The sequence below is a fragment of the Dermochelys coriacea genome, chromosome 6, assembly GCF_009764565.3.
Source record: "Dermochelys coriacea isolate rDerCor1 chromosome 6, rDerCor1.pri.v4, whole genome shotgun sequence".
NCBI classification, from domain to species: domain Eukaryota; kingdom Metazoa; phylum Chordata; order Testudines; family Dermochelyidae; genus Dermochelys; species Dermochelys coriacea.
The window spans coordinates 62,458,173-62,481,939 of record NC_050073.1 but is presented as its reverse complement, the minus strand read 5'-3'; the positions used below and the strand labels follow the sequence as shown (position 1 = coordinate 62,481,939).

General features: G+C 39.9%; 1 protein-coding gene across 3 annotated transcripts in view; it reads right to left on the bottom strand.

Annotated features, from left to right (window-relative positions):
* The window catches only part of RGS6 (regulator of G protein signaling 6), a 488,602-nt gene that overhangs the window by 160,176 nt on the left and 304,659 nt on the right, over window positions 1-23,767 (bottom strand). For all 3 annotated transcript variants that reach the window (XM_038407253.2, XM_038407254.2, XM_038407247.2), the window contains one exon: window positions 15,320-15,419. In XM_038407253.2, the coding sequence (XP_038263181.1) occupies window positions 15,320-15,419 (100 nt within the window). The remainder of the gene's footprint in view (window positions 1-15,319; window positions 15,420-23,767) is intronic.

Here is a 23,767-nt window from a genome sequence, read left to right as displayed (position 1 = left end):
AGACTCCTCAGATGTCCTAGTTCTTGCCCAGCTTTACTTCTGTTATGGTAACTAGCTTTCCAATGGCGGGGTGGGGTGGGAGGGTTAATATAATTATGTCTAGGAATCTGGAGAACTTTACTTTCAGGAAGTGGTTGATGAGTGACGAAGGAATAAAGCCGGAACGTTTCATTGTCGTAGTTTTTTCTTCATGCTTGCACAAAGAACATGGTGTCAGAAGTGAGCTGGTTCTGCAGGTGAGTGAAATAAGAAACTAAGAATATTGTTCTTCCACATTTCTTCCCCCCCCCAGCAAAAAATTTAAAAAATTGACCAAAAAACCAAAGAGAAAACAATCATGACAGCATATCAGATAGACATGAAAGGGGACGTGTTTAGCAGCTTACATTCTTCAGATCACAATGGGCAAAATTGCAGTGGGGCTGGATTAAAAGGAAAATAAAGTAACACCAGCCATACCATTATCTGAAATGGAGAAAGGCTCTTATGTGCTCCAACAGTATGTCAGTAGCAGATTGGGAGGGCCCAGGTAAACTCTTAGAAGCATTCCAAAAGCATTTTCAACCCACAAAAGATGTCATATATAAAAGATCTCTCTTCAACAAGTGTTATAAAAATCTGGATTAAAAATAGATCAGTAGATTGCCAAACTATGCAAAATGGCTGACTCGTGCAATTACCAAATCTTAAAAAAGAAAAATACAGACTAACACGGCTGCTACTCTGAAACAAATCTTAAAAGATGAACTAATTCATGATAGATTTGTAATATGGATGAAAGATGCAGGAGGACAAATGAGAAAGCTCAGGGAGCCCCCACTAGCTGTACAAAGGGCTATAGACATGTGCAATGCTGAATAAATAAGTTCACAACCAAATGCAGAGCATTAGTGGAATGGACACAGATCATTCACCAAGGAGCACAGGGAAAGCATAAAAATACAAGGAAAAAATACACTAAAATACATGCAAAAACAAATGGCCAAATACAAAACAGAGGAGAAACAAAATGCAAAGAAAGACCTGTTAGTAAGAGGAGAAAAACATGACAAATGGAAAATGCGCCATATATGGGGGTTAATCATTTTGGCAAGAGAAACTGTTATACCAAAGCTCGTAGACAAGGAAAAAAGGAAAATACTGAGGAAACTAATTGTGACTCAGGATGAGATTTGTATGTATGTGACATTAATGCAGTGGGAAACAGCAAGCATAAATAATTTGTAAGGCTCAAACTGGCACTGGCACCAGATGCAAGGAGAGGGCAGCAGCAAGCAAACAAGCAGGAAATTGAGTGCTAGTAGACAGTGGGACATCAGTGAATGTGTGAGGCTACAAAGGCTTCCTCCGCATTATGCAAGAGAAGAAAGCAAAATTGAAACCAAGTAAAGCCAAATTAAAAATATACGATAGCAGGATCACAATACCACAAGTACAATGCAAGCAGAATATCATGGTAAAGAACACACGCTGAAGTTTCAGCTGGTACAAACACCACAGAAATGACTGCTTTCAAAACAAGTGAATTTGTGCACCTAGTGATAACTGTGACAGTTATGGCAATTTTCTGCCATATCCTTGAAAGAATTTGTGGTATTAGATGTATGTATCACCGGGGCCAGGATTGTATGCAACCTCTCTAGGGGGAAGAGGTGAGAGATATTGCAATGCCATGCACTCTCTTTGGGGTCCACTGCTCTAAATGAATGATTTATGTATGATTATGTTCTACTCCCCAGGGGAAAGGTTACCATAGCTCCTCCAGGAAGTAAAAAGAGGTGTTGGTGATTAAGGCAAGTCAGCCAAGTTGTAACCCCTCAGAGAGGTATCCCCTCCTGGGGAGATTTCTTACATATACTAGCTCAAACTGGATTTTCCAGAGACCAACAAAGACAGGATGTTTGGATAAATAGATCCAGCAAATGGACGGGACCTTCTGTCCAAAGGAGTGGAGGAGAAGTCCTTGTAGAAGGGTTGGAAGGACTTAAACTGCTAGGGTCCCATAAGACCGATGAGTGACTTTTGGTAAGCTGTTAGCACGCTTATAGTAACTTTGATTGTTTTAATATGCTTTCCCTGTAAAGTTTTTACCTTAAGAAAAAATGTGCTTGCTTAGAAGGAGCTGTGTGGTAACTTATAACGGTGACCAATACACTGGTCATAGCCTTAGAGAGGAAGCAAAGTGAAGGCACTGCCTGTTTAGATAGTCTAGCATGGTGGGAATATCACAGTGTAAGGCAGGAGACTATGCAGCCTTAAAAAAACCTGGTCAGAAGGTAGTCAGATGCAGGTCTCCACCCGGGAGAGGTGATGGCTTGGCATTGGAAACCTTTAAGTGGGTGCCCTTGTTGGATCACAGAGGGTGAATACTAGTACAGTTGCCCTGGAACTAACCCCGTGGAAAGGAACTCATTCAATAGACACACGAGCACAACAGGAAACATATAGAGAGCAAACACTGCACTGTGGCACCCCTGCAGCACAGCTGTTACAAGATTACCAAGGACTGGCATGTTTCCATACATATTACACCTGGAAATACATATACCAATGTGTCTAGCGCAGTATCTGCCTTGCAGAGCAAGCTTTGCAATAAGAAAAAAAATAATGGGCACAATAAAGCCAAATGGGAAAAGGCATCATTGCTAAAGTGACAGAGCCCACAAGCGGGTAACCAGAATTTTAACCACTGAGGAGCCAGTCAAGCTGTACATCTGCATAGACCTAACAATGCAAACAAAGCACTAAAAAGAGCTCACTACCAAGTGCTTACAATTGAAAAATTACCACCTGACTTGGCAAAAGCAAAAATATTCTAAATATTTGATGCCATGGATGGATATTAGCAGGTGTTACTGTATAATGAAAACAGCTACCTCCCCACATATTGGACACCAGTATGTAGATACGTGTGATTGAGAAAGCTGTTTGGGATTAAACATGAAGTGGAAGAATATTAATGCCAGAAGACAGACATACTAACAGGACTCACAGAGATCAGCCTCACACCTGAAGACATTCTGATGTATGGATGTGGAGACAGCATGGCAGAAGCTGAGGCAGACCATGACCACAACCTCATCTGTCTACTAGAAAGAGCCATGCAAGTAAATTTAAGATTAAACAAAAACGAGATGAAATTGCAATGGACTAAAATACTATGCGTGGGACTCTTATCTAACCTCTGAAGTGCTATGACCTGACTCTGAAAAAGTAAAAGCAATAGAGCAGATGTCCACACCCAAATATATTAAATCAGTTCAGAGTCTATTAGGATTTGTGAACTATCTGACAGAATTTCTTCCAAATCTCTCAGTTCTGTTTTGGCCCCAACTGCATGCCACACAAAGAGGGGGGTTACTTCAGTTAAGCAAGCTATATGTGCAAGTCATTTCTGTCACTGAATATGCCTAACCCAAATAATTGCATATATTGAAAAATATATGTGCAAAACCAGATCCTGGGGCACTAGGCCTAGGTATGGAAAGTGACAGGGGGAAATATACTGCCAGAGGACTTTGCACCCAAGGAGCTCCAAATACACAAGAATAACAGGCCCCATTAAAAATCCAGGCTTTGTCATTCTGCAGTGATTGTGGTTCAGTGGTGTCTCCTATTCTAAGTATTTATTTTAGTAGTTACTGCAGAGCCTGCAATTGTGAATGTTCAGATTTTAATGTTCCTAACTTTAAGCCATGAAAGCCGGGTTATTTGAATTACAAATGGCTTGTGCTTCTATCCTCAGTTCCCAATGTTGAGGTTAATTCCTGTCGTATCCCTCTCATACAACTCCCGAAAGACAGGTAATTTACTGTAGAGACGTAACAAATACCCCAAATCAGAATGTTTTGCTCATAGCCACAATACTGATACTTAAAATTGTGGGTCACTGCCCAGTGAAGGCCAAGTATAACTGAACTTCACTCCCGCTTCTGCCGTAGTATCTCATGACAGCCAAAGCCTGTGCTGAGTCCCATTCCCTTACCCATCCTTCCTCGATCCCATCTTCATTGCTCAAGTATCCCTCCTACTGATACGGTTCCTTCCATCCGCTTTGTGCCTGCCTTCATAATGACTATTAGCATCTGAATTATGCTTTGGTATTGACCAAATACCAATAGTCTTTGTATCTGATTATTTAAAGAGAAGTGGAATCATCCAATCCCCAATAGATGTAAAACCAAAACCATAGGACAAGGAATTCCACTAAAGTGAAACACAAGACTATAAGGATAAAATAATTGCATATCCAACTTTTTATTGTATAAGAAAAATGTTACTTTTCTCTTCAAGTTCATGTAATATTTGGAATTAAGATTTAAAAGTGAGCATGCTTGGGATTTTCAGTTAGGCTTCTTTTTAAAGCTAATTTGTTTAGTTTTTCAGTTTTACATTGTGAAACCAAGGTCATACTATAGAAAGATCTGCTCCTAGAAATTTCCTGTTCAGTAAATGATTATAATACTGAGGTAGACACAAGCAATGTCATGCCAGATATCCTCTTCCTGCAGCAGAAGCAGGGATCACATAGGAATTAACTGAAAGAAGACCTAACTGTTTAGTGGTATTTCTCCGCAGAACAAAAAAACATATAGTTTTCCCCCTGCATATGGTATTGAATCATACAACTAAAATATCCAAGCACCTTAATTCACACTGCACTTAGAGTAAATCCAGAGAAAACCAATGAGCAATTTTGCAGGATTTATCAGTTAAAGAATATATATATGTACTTTTTTTTCAATAAAATTGGGATTCTGTCCATTTTTGTTTCTTTATATATAAAAAAGGTCGGAAAGGTTTTTTTCTGCTTTCCTTTTACCTTTGAAATTCATGTCTGGTCTACACTGAAAGACTATGACCAAGTCTATAGGGCTCCTAGGCATTGTGATATTACAAATAATAAATAACTGAGTCATTCCTAATCAAACTGGTTAAGCAGAGACAGTTTAGTGCGTCTACACAGGCCATGTTGATTTGTGTACTGGAATCTGAGAGTCAAAGTCAGAAGAGAACATTTTGATCATCCAGTCTGACCTCCTTTGTAACACAGGCCATAGAACTTCCACAAAGTAATCCCTAGAGCAGAACTTTTAGAAAGATTCAATCTTGATTTAAAATTTGTCAGTGATAAAGAATCCACCATGACCCCTGGTAAATTGTTGCAATGGTTAATTACTCTCACTGTTAAAAATGTATGCCTTATTTCCAGTCTGAGTTTGTTGAGTTTGGATTGTGTTACACCTCTCTCTGCTAGATTAAAAAGAGCCCATGATTAAATATTTGTGCCCCATGTAGGTATTTACGGATTATAATCAAGTCACCCCCTTAACCCTCATGTTGTTAAACTAAACAGATTGAGCTTCTTGAGTCTATCATTAGATAGATCCTTTAACCCTTTAATCATTCTCCTAGCTCTTCTCTGAACCCTCTCCAATTTATCAACATCCTTTGTGAATTGTGGGCACCAGAACTGTACATAGTATTCCAGCATCAGTTGCAACAGTGGCAAATAAAATTAAAATATCCTCCTGAGTAGGAGCAGAGATTCCCATTTATGCATCCCAGAATCGAATTGGTCTTTTGACCACAGCATCACACTTGGAGCTCATGTTCAACTGAGTATCCACCAGGCCTCCCCAAATATATTTCTAAGTCACTGCTTTCCATGATGGAGTCCCCACCATTCTGTAAGTATGGCTTACATTCTTTGTTCCTAAATGTATACATTTACATTTAACCATATTAAAATGCATATTGTTTTCTTGAAATCAGTTTTCCAAGAGATCCAAATCTCTCTGTATTAGTGACCTCCACTCTTCATTAGCTATCCCTCCACCAAGTTTTGGTACATCTGTAAGCTTTACCAGTGATGGGTTTACATTTTTTTCTAGGTCATTGATAAATAGCATAGGTACAAGAAACCGATTCCTGTGGGACCCCACTAGAAACATACCACTTGATGACAATTTCCCATTTATAATTACATTTTGAATACTGAAACTTGGTGTCTACACTAGTGCTGTGCTAAATCTTTTCACTTACAATGACCTCTTGGAAGGTATCCCACTGTTCCTGGCACAGTTCCCAAAAGCAGTGGATTCTGGGTGATTTCAAAAAGCAGCTGCACTGGGGACAGTAGGAGGACCATTTTAACCTATTTCTTTTTAATTTTTTTTTGTTCACCTGAAAATAAACATTAAAACTACACTAAGATAACAATCTGAGATTTGAACAGCACAGAAAGCTGCAGTTATGCCTTCTCCATTAACTGTAACTTGGCTACATTGTACATAGAGGAGGCATCCTGCTATTAAACTTACCACTATGTGTAAAGGAATAAAATATGCTACATGTGAGACTGGTGGTACAGTTACTGGGGGAAAGCATAACTTTGAATTTCCTGACTTTAGTACATAGATTTCATTAACATAGGTTTTTTTTTACACTTCATTAGAAGAAACTATCATGATTTATAATTTAAGCTTCTTTAACTGAAGGTCAGGGCTTTCTCACTAAATACCTTGAAAATTTGTTTGATTAAGGCAGCTGGAGAACAGTAAATAAGAGCGAGTAAAATGTATTTATTGAATAATGTGAATGATTTATTTTTTTAAGCGCTGGAATGCCACCAAATGAAAGCTGAAATACACTGTGATTGATTGATTCAGGATGGTGCCTTTCAAATTATGTTCAATAAAGATTTGTGGATTCAATTTGCTATCAATTGTCACTTTGTATTTAGTATAATTCATTCCACAGCACTTAATGGTATAAATGGTTATTTGTCTCAGGGTCATATCTCCCCTCATGCCTTAGAGGGCATGGACATCTCCCATAGAATTGATGTGGCTCTGTTGCACAGATGATGGAGGGAAAGCCCACCAAAGTATTGGGGGTGGGATAGAAAAGGACAGAGAAGAAGTAATGAGTGAGAAGAAATGAGGCTGCGTTGGTAGATCCACCACTACCACAGATCCATTGCCCACTGTAAAGGAAAGGAAGAACAGTTGAAGTATTACAGCTTCAGGACAGTTGTTCAAATTCAGTGACTACATAGGATACATGATGGGCCTTACATTTAATCTGTGCTCTTGTGCTACAGCATTCAGATTCTGAAATAAACTTTCACAATAGTATTGTGCTTTTGAAGACATCAGGACAAAAGCAAGAGTCATTAATCATTCATTTTCATGACTTTCTACAGGTGCTGAAATATCGACAACTCTTTTTAATGCTCATCCATTAACCACAACATTCCATCAGCTAAATGCAGTGTGTTTTATAAGACTATAGTCAGCACCAAGAATACTCTTAACTAGTAATGTTTTGATACCACAGGTGAACTATCAATTCATCTAACCACTGTTTCTATAGTTAAATTATCATCAAGTCAGCCCCATTTCATTCCAGTTCCTAAGCCTGTGCTGAAGGCTAAAAGTCTTGAAAGCCATCCTTAAAAAAAATCAGATAAAACAAAAGATGACTGTGGCTGCTTGTGCCAAGCACAGAATTCTTGCTGGCTGCTCTCATCGGCAGTCTGGCCTATTAACCTCTATGACTTCTATTTTACAGCAGGCGACAATGTTTTTGTGATATTCCAACTTAATAAGATGGCTAAATCTTTTTTCCCCCTTTTGAAAATGTCTCTGGTATCTGTAGAGAGAAGGCAAGTCATGGCAGAAAGTCTAAATCGACTAAGGGTATGTCTCCATTTGAGGTGGTAGGTGCAATTCCCAGCTTGCGTGGATACCTGTTGGGTGGCTAACTTGAGCCACTACCCATGCTATCCTGGCTACACTGTTATTTTTAGAGCTGGGTACATCTGTGTGACCTGGGAAACATACCTCCCAGCTCAGTTGTAGACACATCTTAAGAGTGAGGCAAATCCTATCTGCTAGACAGATTCTTATGTGCCCACCAGAAGCTCAAGGTGACAGGCTCAGACTCATCATACCTTGACTTTACGGTAATCACACATTCAGCTCCTGGAAGGGTATATTCAGCCCTTCATTCTTCCACAGCAGATAGATTAGAGTCTGGATCTTTTGGATAATACCTTATAGCTCTGGCTACTCTGTGGACATGAAAGATCACATGACACATTGTGAAAGTTTGCTACAATGTTCTAAGCCAAATTTTACTGCTCCCTACCATTGTGCACTGTGCTATTTCCTTAACTACTGCTCTCCACTGCCAACATGGCTGTTTTTAAGTGCTGTCATGTGAAAACTATTGCTCATTAAAATATCTAATTCCAACTATTTTAAAAAGTGAACTTTAAATTATTTAGGGTCAATCCTTGAGGCCTGGATATGCATTCTTACGGATCATGTTAGCCCCTATGATTCGTAAGCAGGGATGAACAATCTTGAAGGGGGCAGATGGCTAAGAATCAGTTATTTGGGAGAAGTGTATACAGCCACCTTTGAAAAAAGGCTTCCCCACCTCCCTCACAAGCCCAGAGTAGCTGTGGCATCAAGCAAGCCATGCAGTTTAGTCTGTTTCTCTGCCAGAGCACTGGGAAGGCCAGTATTAGGGGATGAATTGCACAGAAATGAATAAGCACAAATCAGACTTAAATTAGAAAAGCACAATATATTCACAATATGGCTGTGAATCTACATTAACTATATGGAGTCTGATGCACAACTGGGTTGCAGCAGAGGGCAATGGCACATAATACACAAAAGCCACTTCATTACTCTATATATGGATAGAAGATAGAAATAGTGCAGAACCCTGTTAGATATTTAGTCATAATGCACAACACAACTACTATTCTTACATTTATTTTCTTGTTATTTACTAGAGAATTATATGCTGTGCATATGTCTGTGTTTGTGCACGCACGCACACTCACACCCTCACTCAAAGATATGCAGAAAGTCCACATTTTAATAATTTAGTTTCAAAGACTGATCATTTTCATTTACATTTTTACAACCTTGTCTTAAGATATAATATCCCCAAACCCTCTAAAAATCAGGCTTTCTGTATCTTTGCTTTGCAATTAATTGAATGAAGCCTTAGCATCGGCAGGGAATTAGTGTACTTGTAGCACTGAACTCATTCTCCCCCCTACTTTAATCAAAACTAGCAAGTTCAAAAGGGAAAAGGGGTAGAAGGACTTGCATATAATGCTGGCATAACTCTTCTGCTCTTTAACTGGGTTCATTTTTCTCCTGGCACCAGACCAAAAGAGTTTAGGAGAAGAAGACTGAAGAAGAAAATTGCAAGCCATGCAGTACGTGTATTGGAACTGACATGTCTAATACGATATGATTCATGGACGCTTTGGACTACACTAAATAAAGAGGTATGACAGCCAGCCCACTGTGGGCAGAGTGGATTACATTTTCTAATGTGAAGAGGAGATGAATAATAAAGAATACCACCGAATTGTGGTGAAGAAATCCACTTCAGTGTTAGCTTGAAATAATTTAAAAATGTAACTTGCCCTGAGCAATTGATATCCAGTGAGAAGTAAATATATATGAATATGGGGCTCATGAGCCAGTTTTCAACGCGTGACTATTGGACACCATTGAATTTACTGTATAACATAGATATGGAAAATCACCAGAAACCATTTAAGATTAAAGTTGAAATGTATAAAAACACACTCACCTGAAAGTTATTTTGGGAAGTTGGTTTGAATTTTGGGAGATTCTTATTTTATCCAAATGAGTTCACATTCATCATTACCAAAAGAACTGCATATGCAAATTGATCCTTACTTTGTTTAGAGGTGGGATCATCACCAAAGCCAAAATGCAGCATCCAAGCACTACCTACACTTTACACCACTTGCAGTACTGAAAATACAGCCAACATGCTAGATTTCAAGTCCTACATGAGGGCATTTTTTCATCAAGCAAAATTGTAGAAACAAAGATGGACCCAAACTAGAAGTTCAGATTCACAGTTTGGCAAGCAGGTGGGTTAGTGGATCTGAGATATTGGCTTCATCTATTACAAAGATAGGGACCAGCTGTAAGTTTGGGGATGTTTCATGCTAGATCTCAAAGTTCAGGGATGCTGGACAAGATTCAGCTAAAATCATGTGGCCAGACTAAGTAGGCAGATGTGCAGCGGAGCCAGGGGAAGAAGAATCCCTTTTGGAACCAGTCTGTGGAGGCTCTTTAATAACTGAAGCAACCCTTCACAGAATCATAGAAATGTAGGGCTGGAAGAGATCTCGAAGTCCTCTAGTCCAGCCCCCTGCACTGAGGCAGGATCAAGCAAACCTAGATCGTCCCTGACAGGTGTTTGTCTAACCTGTTCTTAGAAACCTCATGCCCAGTCCCCATGCCCTGCTCTCTATGTACTGCTGAGGAATGGATTGCTGTATCATGCCTCCCCATGCCGACTTTCCCACTTGCATACTTTCACAGCAAGGGAGACCTTCATGACTGCAGAAGAGGAGCCAATTTTCCCCCTTAACTGAAGTGTTTGACTTCTGCATCCACATGAGAAAGGAATCTGAAGTAGGCACATTCCTGAGGAAAGAGACTATAACCTTATCCTCACAGTGGTCTCAAGAGTTCATCTCCACAATGGCCTGGCCATGAAAAATAGTTTTGACAGAAATTGAGAATCCTCCTGCACAGTCTGTGCAGATGGTAAAATGGTTCTACTTGACCATTTGAACACAGAGCTCCATTGACCGGGAGCACTATTAATAATAAATTCTCTCTTTCCCAGCAACATGGACTTTATATCCTCCGGCTGAATGCCACTCTATCAAAGAGGAGGCATTCTGATTTGTTTTGGGACCATTGCATGCACACTTGTCAAAAGCTAGATGCTGGCTTGTTAAGGAGAAATATACAGCAGTTTAAGCTTAGTTTAGATCACTAGTCTCAAGTGAATGTTTGTTCACACCGAGAAAACTACAGACCAGCTTCAACAAAATTGGCAGTTTCTGTTCAGAGATGCCCAGGACTGAAATAAAAGAGATACTACAAATCAAGAATGAAGTGCATTGACAGAGCTGTGTAGAGGTAGATTGTATTGCACCTGCCTGCTCTATGCCTAGTTCTCAGTCTCCCCTGAATATTAGAATGCCAGGGGAAAGCTGCAGGTTAGGGGTGAAACCCTTTGGCAATGATGTCCAAGATGTAAGGGGTCACGGCTGAAATATTTGGGGTAAGTGGAGATCAAGTTTGAGGGGAATTTGCAAAACCAGGCCTAAAACAGGAGGGATATGACAGTTGAGAAGCAAATTGGCAACCTTTTGAGAGCAGCAGACAGGAAAAGCAGGAATGTAGTAGTTTACAGGTCAGGAATAAAGAGGAATTAAAGTGCTAGGTGGATCAGGACTGGAATAAAGGTGTGTATATCAGAAATCAGGTGTACTGGTGGAGCTGGGTGAAGAAGATTGCTGTACTAGAACAGAAGGATGTTAGTGGATTACAGCAGTGGTTCTCAACCAGGGGTATTTGTACCCCTGGAGGAATGTAGAGGTCTTCCAGGGGGCACATCAACTCATCTAGATATTTGCCTAGTTTTACAACAGGCTACATAAAAAGCACTAGTGAAGTCAGCACAAACTAAAATTTCCTACAATGACTTGTTTATACTACTTTATTTACCATACACTGAAATGTAAGTATAATGTTTATTTTCCAATTGATTTATTTTATAATTATATGGTAAAAATGAGAACATACACAATTTTTAGTAATAGCGTGCTGTGACCCTTTTGTATTTTTATGTCTGATTTTGTAAGCAAGTAGTTTTTAAGTGACGTGAAACTTGGGGGGTATGACAAATCAGACTCCTGCAAGGGGTACAGTACTCTGGAAAGGTTGAGAACCACTGGGTTACAGGTTCAGATTAAGGTGAATCAGAAACGGATTGAATAGCTAAAAGGTATTGGATTGCAAGTCTCCCTTGAGGTACATTAGCAGAGGTATGAACAAGCTCAGGACCAACATGGAGAAGATTTGGAATTAGAGGTTTGGCAGAGCTGTAGGTGAAAGGGGATTCCATATCAAAATAGCATAGGTGCTGCAGATCAGTACAGCATCACTTTGGCAATGGTGTACACAGAGCCTTTGTGTGAAAAACTGCAATGTTTGAAAGCTATGGGGTCCTTGTACAGAAATACCAGGTTAACAACGAGATGCATTGGCAGAAGTGTAGAAGTCAGGTGCAATGGAATGGTGGTTAATATACTGAGGAGGTGTATTGACGCTATTTTTTGATAAATGGAATACCATGGAGCAGTGAGCTGTAAGTTTATGTGCACTCCAGTAACAGAACACTATTGGAGGCATCATTTACTTTACCTGAGAAGGGAATGTGTGGTTTCTTCCACTGCAGTGAGTGCTGTTCTAGACACTGACTACAATAGGCATTTAGGGAGATGGGAGATTCACATCCTTCTGTACACAACACACATGATTGCCACTGGCCAAAGATGGGGGTTGAAGTGAAAAAAAATGGCATTATTCTACTCAAACCTCACCTCCCAGAGTCACAGTCCCATAATTTATCATATGGCTCTCCATTCTAACCCTCCTCTGACAGCTCCTTGTTCCACCTTCCCTCCTGACCTTTGTCTGATTTCCACTCTTCACAATTTACACACAAAGCTGGGAAGAAGGGGGAAGAAAAATGCCAGTATTATATACTGTGTTGCTGCAGTCAAGAAGTAACCTCATGTGTATTACAAAATGGCTATTGTTAGCCTGACAGTAAGTCATGCCTTGGCATTTTTGTTACATTTTCCATGTGGAATTGGATTGGTTGTGAAAATATAGAACATCACTGGATTTCAGAAATTAAAATCTTTCCAGATAAGTCTATTCTTAGCACCAAAGGCTTTGAAAGTATGTCTTTTTATGCTAAGAACATTAAGCAAATCAAGGGTTAGGAAATGTACTTAATTTGGCATTGTATTATGACAAAACAATCTTTCTTTTGTTTTTATCATAGATATAAATCTAAACAGCATCAATTTGCAAGAGGGGAGGGAAAGGGAGGGGAGGAGAGGATAAATGCAGGAGACTTCAGATTCCTTATTTAACCTGTTTTTCCCTGCTGTCCAACCTCCAAAGCTCCAGGTCACAGCCACAATTGGCTGAGAAGAACTGGCTGAGGTTTCAAGTCAGCTGAAGGGACACAACACATTTCCCACATTCTCCTCTGAAAAGGTTTCCACAAATTTTGGATTAGGTTCTGTTATTTTATCTGACTCCGTTCACTCCATCCCTCTTTACTAAGAATATTTGGAACAGTAGTTCTCCTCTGTGAAGAGATCCAATTTCAAAGTGACACTATTGCAGCTAGAAGAAAAGGAGTACTTGTGGCACCTTCGAGACTAACAAATTTATTTGAGCATAAGCTTTCGTGAGCTACAGCTCACTTCATCGGATGCATTTGCATGAAGTGAGCTGTTGCTCATGAAAGCTTATGCTCAAATAAATTTGTTAGTCTCTAAGGTGCCACAAGTACTCCTTTTCTTTTTGCGAATACAGACTAACACGGCTGCTGCTCTGAAAACTATTGCAGCTGCTATTCTGGAACAGCAGAATGCAAAAGGGCACTTTTCACTCTACCAGGGAGCTGTCTCCCATGGTGGTGCTTAAAGATAAATATAATCAGCTTAGAGATGCTGTTATGTCTCCTGTTATATTCCTCCTCCTAATGGCTTGATGACTAGATCAATTGCTTAATCAGGTCAATGAATATTAACAAGAATATGGGCAACCTCTCTTAGCTGAATAAGGATTGAGCTATCCTGTTTGTGTACTCTGCTCTACAGCTTATAGGATGAATTTTCAAACTAGATAAAACGGTTATTGTCCTTAGGCACTTTCAAAAACAGTTGGTCAACACATGCTCCAGTCATAAGCCTCAATTTAGTGTCTTTTCACATCTCATTGTAGATTCATGTTTCTCTTCCATACCTAATCCTAGCCTAATCCTGCGAACTGTTTACTACATTGAGTCACACCCTGGAAATCAATTGGACTACTCACAGAAGTAGAGCCTATTGCTTGATAAGAGGTATTTGCAGGATTGAGCTCTAAATCAGTAGCAACAGCATGCCACTTTCCATATTCTTGCCTTGACTCCTACATTGCTGGAGGTCTGTATTTCATTCCTGCGCTGAACTTGGACAAGGGCCATTTTTTCCTGATACAGAGATGTCAAATCATGTTTCTTCTCATCCCTCTGACTGAATCAGCCTAACTTGCAAGTCTCTGGTCAATCCAAGCTTCCTCAAAGTAGATTTTGCTGCCTATTTACTAGAGGATATTGGCTTTTTGCATTTTTACTAATCATTGTAAGGAGTTGATTGTCAATGAAATGTGCCACAGAGAGCAAAGTGTCTTTATCCACAGAACAGGTAAAGCTTCCTTAAACTGTCCCAATGATGTGCTTCAAGCCTGGCCTGGAAAAAGATACTCCAGGGCTGAAAGGGCATTTCAGGGTTAGTGGTTTATTCAAATCCTTATTTTCTCTGCTGGGATTGCAAACAAAGTAGAAAATTAGAACTAGTAGTCGTGGGATTTTGTGAGGTGCACAGCTGTCCATTGGGAACTGAACTGAGACCCCGACTCATTTTACATCTGTCACTGAGGGTATCTATCGCACGGCAATAACTTTTGGTCTTAATAGCCATGGACAAGTTCCAAGCTGGAGATCTGGGAAGGAATGGCTCTATATTTCAATGCCATGCTCCTGAGATACCCCTGGTTCCACAGGTTGAGACACAACTTCATTGTGCTAGAATGGTCCCTGTAATAGAGATTTCATATTCCCACAGGGCTCCGTGCTCTCCAAAGAAGTCTAAAGGAACTATAATGAAGTATTTGGGGAAGACAAGAAACAGATTCCTCACATCATCTTCCCAGCTGCTCTCCCCAGTGCTCTTCCAAGCTTCTTGACTTTAGCCGACCTTTTTGTCTATCTGCTGATCATGTGCTGTATTTGCCAACTTTATTTCTAATGTCTCGAACAGGAGCCTGTATCCCCCTGTTCCTATATGATGTCACTATACAGGATATTGCATGGCAATGTTGTGATGCAGACTAGAGCTATACAAACACTTAACAGGTTTTCAGAGATCACCCTAAGGAAATCCAATCACTTGGTTAAAAATTGTTACTCTTTACAGAAGAGAACCAATTTGGCATAATCTTTTATGCCTTGACTGAACGCACATCCAGAAAATAGGCCCAGATCAGTCAGCTTTTCCCTTCATTTCCTCTTCCTCCAGCACCTCGCCTCTTCTTTGTGAGTTAACAGGGCCATATTCCGTTTAGTACAAATCATAGTCTTTCATTCAAACCATGGTTCTTACCTGTGACGATGCTGGGAATTTTAGACAGAAAGCTCTTGACTGTTCGGATGGGAACTCCACCTGCTTTGTCATCCTGCATTCTTGTAATTATATCTTCAATCTGGCAAGGGGGAAGGAAAGGATTACATTGGGTTTGCAAGAATAGTGACTATAGATATTCATAATGCTGATAAAGTATTGGCACCAGCAAAAACGAGGTGCCATGGAATCTTTTCATGTCATTTGCTAAGATTTGCTAAGCTGTTCCAACTCCCTTGTCACTGGCGAGAAGGGGGAAAGGGATTGAAAATGTATTGGTTAATGCAAGGTTTACATGAACAATCCTAGAAGTGGAAGACTAAGTTCCAGACATGTCAATGACTTCCATTTTTTCCTGTTGGGCCATATTTTGATTCCTTACTCAGTCATATTTTGATTCCTTACTCCCACTGAAGACAGCTGGCCCAGAATAACTAATGCACTTCAAAGGTAAAGTAAAAGAATTGGAAAAAAATGAAGCAAGTGGAAAAATTAAGCAAAATTTCAGATCGTTTCAGTTGCTCCTGGCATTGGTCACCACATATTTGGGAATGGTGTACACAGAGCCTCCTGCACATAAATAATGTAATCAATCCACACGTGACCATATTTATTTGTTGTTGACTGATAATGTGATAGGCCCTACACAAGGGGAAGAAAGTTCCTGTCCTGAAGAGCTAGCTCATGGCATCCATCATTTCCCCCCACCCCTTATTCCACATGCCTCCCCAAAACAAATCAAAGCTGAAGTTGCTTCCTTAAAAAGTGCAGTGATGTGAGTTACCTTGGGAGTTGGACAAATGATATTGTGCGCATTGCTATACTATTCTTACTAGTTGGCATCTGACTAGAACAAGTTGAAATTTGTGTGTGCATGTCTGTGTAAAAATTAGTATTGATGAAAGGAGATACCAGAAAGAGAAGTTAGTATTCAGAGTAGCAGCCGTGTTAGTCTGTATTCGCAAAAAGAAAAGGAGTACTTGTGGCACCTTAGAGACTAACAAATTTATTAGAGCATGCCCGGACACGGAAAGAATTGACAGATTGATAGCTCTTTCTCGATTCTGTGGGTGGTAGTGCATGGCTGTTCTTAGTTGGTGGAGCGATTTGTCTGGTTAATTCCGATAACGAACGAGACTCTGGCATGCTAACATGCTCTAATAAATTTGTTAGTCTCTAAGGTGCCACAAGTACTCCTTTTTTTTTTGAGAAGTTAGTATGTTTTTCTTATTGCCATAACAGGTATACCATTGGTGGCAGCAGCAGCTCAAACTTTCTAATACTCCCTTCTCAACTACAACTATGTGAAATAATGGATTTTTTGGTTTGCTGGCAATTCTGAAAAAAATAAGATTCATTTTGGTTCAGATCAAAACCAAATTAAAATTTTTGTCAAATCAGGAAGTTGAAAAAGGCTTGTTTTGGGTCAAATGAAACATGTCATTTCAACAAAACCTAGACATTTTGTTTCATTTTCAACCTTTTAAAAGATTTTTGGGAAATTTGAAACAAAAAATCCTTTCAAACTGAAAAATCAAAACATTTTATTTTGAAAAAATGTCAAAATAAAATGTAGATTTTTTTTCTGAATTTTTGATCAAAAAGCAGTTTAAAGAAAGAAACATAAATTGGTAAAGCATTTTGGCATTTTTTGTTTCAAAAGTTTTGGCTGATGCATTTTGCCCATCTCTAGTCTCAATCCTTACTCAATCTACACCTCTAGGAGTGGGAAAGGAATTCAGTCTCCATTCCTATCTTATTGCTAGCCTCTCTGCTGAAACTGCCTTCGCAGCTGAGAATTTATGCCAATTCAGGGGGGAGAGGGGTGTTTTTCGTGATGTGGAACATATACAGTCACTGCTGATCTGGGCTCTTTTTGAATCAGCAATCTAGAGGGAGAATACTCTGCTTAATAATCCCCTGAGCCATGCCACGCTCTTTCTCTCTCATTATCTACATGTCCAGTCTGCTAAATTTAGAGCATATTTTCCATATAGACAGCACGAAAGGAGAAAGGGTCAAGAGAAGATTAATCACAGAGCAGTCAAACATTTCAGTAAAGGAATATGGTAGAATCAGGCCACTTTATTTCTCTATTCAGAATCACTGGTTTTGCCCCCACTTTAATACTAATAGTGGAAGAAAAGATGAGAATTGAAAATTCTGGTAGTTCTGCAGCATGCCTTCTAATTTAGCCACACACACACACGTTAAATTTAATTACTTTATGGTCATTATTACTGAGCTGTTCAACTATATTAAACTCTTGGACCCCAGATCCCTTGCACCATTTAGGACTAAATCTAGAGTTGTCTCTCTCTTTATGGGTTCCAGGACTAGCTGCACCAAGAAGCAGTCATTTATGGTGTCTAGAAATTTTATCTCCGCATCCCAGCCTGAAGTGACATATATCCAGTCAACATGGAGATATTTGAAATACCCCATTATTATTCAGTTTTCTATTTTTGTAGCTTCTCTAATCTCCCTGAACATTTCACAATCACCATCATCCTGGTCAGGTGGTTGGTAGTATATTCCTACTGCTTTACTCTTATTATTCAAGCATGGAATTTCTATCCATGAAGATTCTATGGTACAGTTTGAGTCATTTAAGATTTTTAATATATTTAACTCTACGCTTTCTTTCACATAGTGCCACTCCCCATTTAAGAACTGTTGGAAGAGTGTCCCAGGCTGTAGAATACACATTTCAACAAGGACATTCAAAGAAATAAGAGCATCAAGACATCAATGAATGGCCTGGCAGCCATAACAGAACCCTACAAGGCACTTTCAAAACTACTCAGTGAACAAGAACATATGCAATTACAGTGCCCCATCTATGCTGAGGACATGGAACTGCTAGTGAGCAGACACTGGGTGAATTATGTCACACCAGCTTCTGTCCCCACATGGAAATCTGAAGTGCAGAGACACTTGAAGGTATCAAAATTTGCTGATTCTTTCTGCGTCTGTCTAAAATACAGCTTTTGCTATTGATTCACACTGCTAAAACTCTTGTTCAGGCTCTCATCATTTCAATTACTGCAACATCTTCTCCAGCCTTGACAAATGCAATCTTGCCCCACTCGTATACATTCAGATTGTGGCTGCAAAGATCATTTTCCTAGCCTGTCACTGGGACCATGTCACCCCCACTCCCCCGAATCCCTCCACAGGTTCCCCCCACCAATTCCATTAAACATAAGATGCTTGTATTCACTTTCCAGGCCCTTCAGAATCAAACCCCACCCTACCTATCACTTCTCATTCACTATCAAGTTGTCAGTGCTTGCTTCAGATAAGCTCATGATACCAACCGCTATTACTCACTAGTTAAATTTTCAAACAAACAGCTCCATGCTTTCTCCCATGCTGTCCCACAGACTTGGGAGGTAAATGTCCACAAAGTTACCACCTTCCAATCCCTTCTCATTATCCTCTTTCAAAACTCTTCATCATGATGCCTACATAAAACTGGAAAATGGTTAGGCTGCTGCTGTGCTGAGATCACCTCCCATCACACTGACCAATATTGTTTCATTGTTTGTACTCCTCCCATCTGACTTTATCCATCTGTCATCTCTCGTCCTATACCAACAATGTAAGCCACTTGGGATAGGGATCACCTCTTTTGTTTGTTTGTGCAACACCTCGCATAATGGTCCCCTGGTCTATGGTAGGGCCCTTAAGTGCTTCAGTAATACAAATACTTTGCATTTTGTCCTTATTGAATTTCATCCTATTTACTTCAGATCATTTCTCTAGTTTGTCCAGATCATTTTGAATTTTAATCCTATCCTCCAAAGCACTTGCAAATCGCCCCCATCCCCAGCTTGGCATTGTTCACAAACTTTAGAAATGTACTCTTTATGCTATTATTTAAATAATTGCTGAAGCTATTGAACAGAACCAGGCCCATAACTGATCTCTGCAGCATCCCACTCATTATGCCCTTCCAGCATGACTGTGAACCACTGATAACTGGTTGCAAAACCACTCCCAGAGACTAGTTGTGCACCCACCTTATAGTAGCTCCATCGAGGCTGTATTTCCCTTGTTTGTTTATGAGAAGGCAATATCAAAAGCCTTAGTAAAGTCAAGGTACCACATCTACCACTTCCCCCATCCACAAGGCTTATTACCCTGTCAGAGAAAGCTATTTGTTCATGACAAATCCATGCTGACTGTTACTTATCACCTCATTATCTTCTATCTAGCTATTATCTCCTAGGATAGCTATTAGGAAAGGCAGTCTTGTCTACTATGTAGCAAAAGGGGCTGGGAGATAGGACACTTCAGTTCTAGTCCCAGCTCTGCCACTAGCTTCTTGTGTGACCATGTTCACGTCCCTCAGATTCTCTAGGCCTCTTTTGACCCATCAGTAAGATGAGCATGCACAACTGTCACCCTTCTTGCTGAACTGCTGCAATGCATCATGAAAGATTTAGTCTGGCAGGGAAGCCTGGAACAGAGGAGAATGGGAGCATGAGGCATCCAAAGTACAATTGTCATGAGGCACAGCAGCAGCTGTATTTCCAAATGAAAATATTTGGGGTTTGGATCCAAATTTTTGTTTTTCAGATTGTTCAAGTTTTTCAATGAAGTGCTGACGTTTTCTGCAGTAAGCAGACAATTCACAACAATTCTTAGTTAAAAACCCAATTTTCCTTTGAAAAATAGCTTTGATGGAAAAATTTCAAACAGCTGTAGTCTAGTTTTCTACCAGCGTGGTCCACTGTGACTGGATTCACAAATGTGTTTTATTCTGAGTCCCCTGGAAGCCAGTATGTAGACTCTTATTCAGCTAGCTTCTGACATGCATTTCAGAAACATTTTCTTGAGACTGTAATTGCCACTTAAGTATTTCCACCATAGATGTATTATTTGGAGCTGGTTGGCAAATGGAATTTCTATCCTGTGGAAAATTCAGACATTTGGTTTTGTCTCAAGTCAGGATGAGAAGCTGAAATTTTCCACAGGATGTAAATTCTGAAAATTTTCAGTTAATACGTGTCAATTTTTTTGATCAAAATGGAACAGTTTGTACTTGAGAGTCACATGACTGGGTTTATTAGAAGAGATGTAGTCCTCCAAGGAGCCTGACCCGCAGGAAAGAATGGGGCAGAACTAAAACTCTCATAAGGGAATAGACACAATAGGGAAACATAGTTTAATATTGAAATAATTAAATGGAGCATTTTGGGTACTACTGTAGTGCCTAGGAGCCCTGCTCCTGGACCAGGACCCAATTGTGCTAGGTACAGTATAGAAAGAACAAAAAGATGGTCCCTGCCCCATGGAGCTTACAATCCAAGTGTAAAACAAGTGACAACAGATGGAGACAGACAGAGATACCACCTCCCCCTCTTAAAAAAACCCCCAACCAGATGGTTTGGCATAGTCTAGAGACTATCCAAACTTCATTTAAGATAAGCCAAGTCAGTGTGCATACAGTTTTTTAAACAAATGAGCATGATTCTGCAGTGGAAAGCACACGAAGTCAGATTAACTGGCTGCTGAATCCTACAGTGTACAGTAAACTAAACTGTCACAATTACCAATGAGCTATGATGTAAGGCTACATTTCAGCAAGGTACTGTAACTGCTACTGTACTCAGAGTAGCAGCCGTGTTAGTCTGTATTCGCAAAAAGAAAAGGAGTACTTGTGGCACCTTAGAGACTAACAAATTTATTTGAGCATAAGCTTTTGTGAGCTACAGCTCACTTCATCGGATGCATTTGGTGGAAAAAAAACCCATGAAGTGAGCTGTAGCTCACGAAAGCTTATGCTGTAATAAATTTGTTAGTCTCTAAGGTGCCACAAGTACTCCTTTTCTTTTTGCTACTGTACTGTATGTATCCAAGAAGCAATGGTGGGCTTATGGGCCATATTCAGAATGAAATCTCTCTCCACACACACGTGCGTGCCCAGTTTCCCCACTCAAACTATAATTCCCTGAAAAGTTGTGTTCTGTTGCTCCAGCTCATATTTTGATATTGTTGCTCATCTTTTTTTTCCTATTCACTATTTCATTTATTTCCATTCCATTCCACCCCCCCCCACCCAAGTGAATTAGAATGTCAATGAAAGATGTGAAAATTGACAGCATTGGTAATACAGCCCTCTCTTTGTGCCCAGATCAGCTACTGTATAGCACTGGTTGTGGTAGTGCAAGCTTCCTCCATGCTGCCTCCCAAATGTACCTTAATCTGACCTGAAGGAACCATCTCTAAGGATGAGAGGAAAGGGCAATCTCTATGTCCTTTAAGTCCTTAACCTCTCTTCTCAGAGAGCCAGTTAGTGCCAAACGTGATGGTGATCTGATGTGGATACTTATCAGCTAGTAACAGGACTAAGAGCCCCAGGTCATTTTATGCAGACCACCACCAACACCATTCTTGACTAGATTCAGACTGTTGACCTAGGAAAGCTCTACAAGAATTAACTGCAGTTTAATAAGAGAATAAGAATTTATGATGAAAAGCAAAATTAAACCACAGGTTGGAATCTGAAGTGGGAAAAAGTATTTTTAGCTGAAAATTTGTTCTTTCACAAATCAGTTCTTTACAGGCTTGTGGGGGGGAGGGGTATATAGAGAGACAACTCTGTTTAGAAAAGCTTTTAATAGAGTGATCTATTGCAGGGATTGACGGAAGTCTGCTGCCTCACTACAGAAATTTTTAGATGCACAAGTTGCCTTGGTAACAAGAAAGACTTTCTTTTCTGTTGCATCATTGCACCTAACATAAAAACAGTCAGGTCTTCAGACTACATTAGCTTATACAATGACGACAAAAAATAGAATTCAGCAGACCTGCCTGACAGAAATGCAGATCAGGGGGCTGTTTCAGAAGGGGTGAATTCTGTACATTCATAAAAAAATTTACCCCATCCCCCCCACACACTTTCATTCACTATGTGGCAGAGTACCAGCATAAGACCCATTCATCTAATAACCAAGAGCATGAAGATGCTGAGCTGTGCCACAGAGAAACAGCTTCTGTACCAAACTCATCTAAAATAAGCCTAAACATACAAATATTCTGAAATAGCAAGTGTCAGAAATAAACCCCCAACCCCCAATATACAAAATGAAATACTGCAGAAACCAAGGATTTTCTCCTGAATTTGTGCTGGAACCATAAATGAGGTCATCCCATTGAAAAAGCTTCAGGAATCTTAAATCCTTCAGAAAATCTGGGCTGAGTTTCATGTTTGTAATGAGACCCAACAGGCCAGTTTTGTAACAGTATTTTACAGGACTTAATTTTAATTTGAAATTCTATGAATGAATCAGTGGAGAGGGTAGTGAGAATAGCCAACTAGCCACAGAACAGGGAACTCTGTGTACCACTGATTCCTGAATTACTGGTCAACTACCACTTCAGATTGATTCAACGAAGATGCATACTCTACTCCAGTTAATGAGCCATAGCTACTTTGATGCAAAACTGAACAGAATGTCACCTAAAATGAAGATGTTTTCAAGAACATAACAAGCATAATTAAATTTCAGACTCTCACTTCCCAGATCCAAGTACCATATTTAACTGAAGTAGCATATATCCCCAATCCTGTTTTTGCCACCTGGAAGGTCAGCACAGCTACCAAAACCAGGAGACTATTTGCCAATATTGTGGTGAACATTCTACTCTCTCTGCATCTCCATAATTAATATGTAACGTGGTCACAGCTCTGACTAGTGCTTTCCAGTTGTACATTTCATACATGGAAATCCCAATCTCCAGCAGCCTATTCACAACCTGGAATCAGGATGAAATGTCTCTCTTCAATGGTGTAGAATTGCACTTTGCCCAGTGCATTATTTGTGGTGGGGGGTTCAGGTCTAGGGCACTTCTGGAGATAAGATCCTGTACTAGTGGGTCCAGGAACTGTTCTGGTAGAGCAAGTGCTGTGTTTCCAAGTCTTCACAAAAATTAGGATCCAATTACAAAATATACCCCCACAATTTAAAAAATCTCAAGCACCCAGACTTCTACCAGCAAATTCCCATACTAAAACTTAAACAAATGTTCTGGAAGCTGCTGTCCAATATCCTTCTTCACACAGTTGGAAATACAGAATTGCAAAACCCTACTCTGTCTGCCTCAACCAAGACGCAGTCAGCAAAAGGCAATCCCAGCCCTGGCAATGACCTCCTTTTCCAGCTACAGTGCCATCTGGAAAGGAGACTTTCCATGGAGCAGGCTGGAAGTAGCCACAATGATTTTAAGTAACACTTAATCAGAAAGAATGATTTTAAGTAACACTGGGCAGGTGAGACAAAGCAGGCTGCACGTACTGTAGAAGAGAAGAATATAAATGACTCAGCAAGCAGCTGTTACTAAGTTCCCTTGTAAAAAAAAAAAAGAAGCAGCATATGTTATACATAGTATTGAGCAGGGGAGAGGAAAGATGGAGGGGGA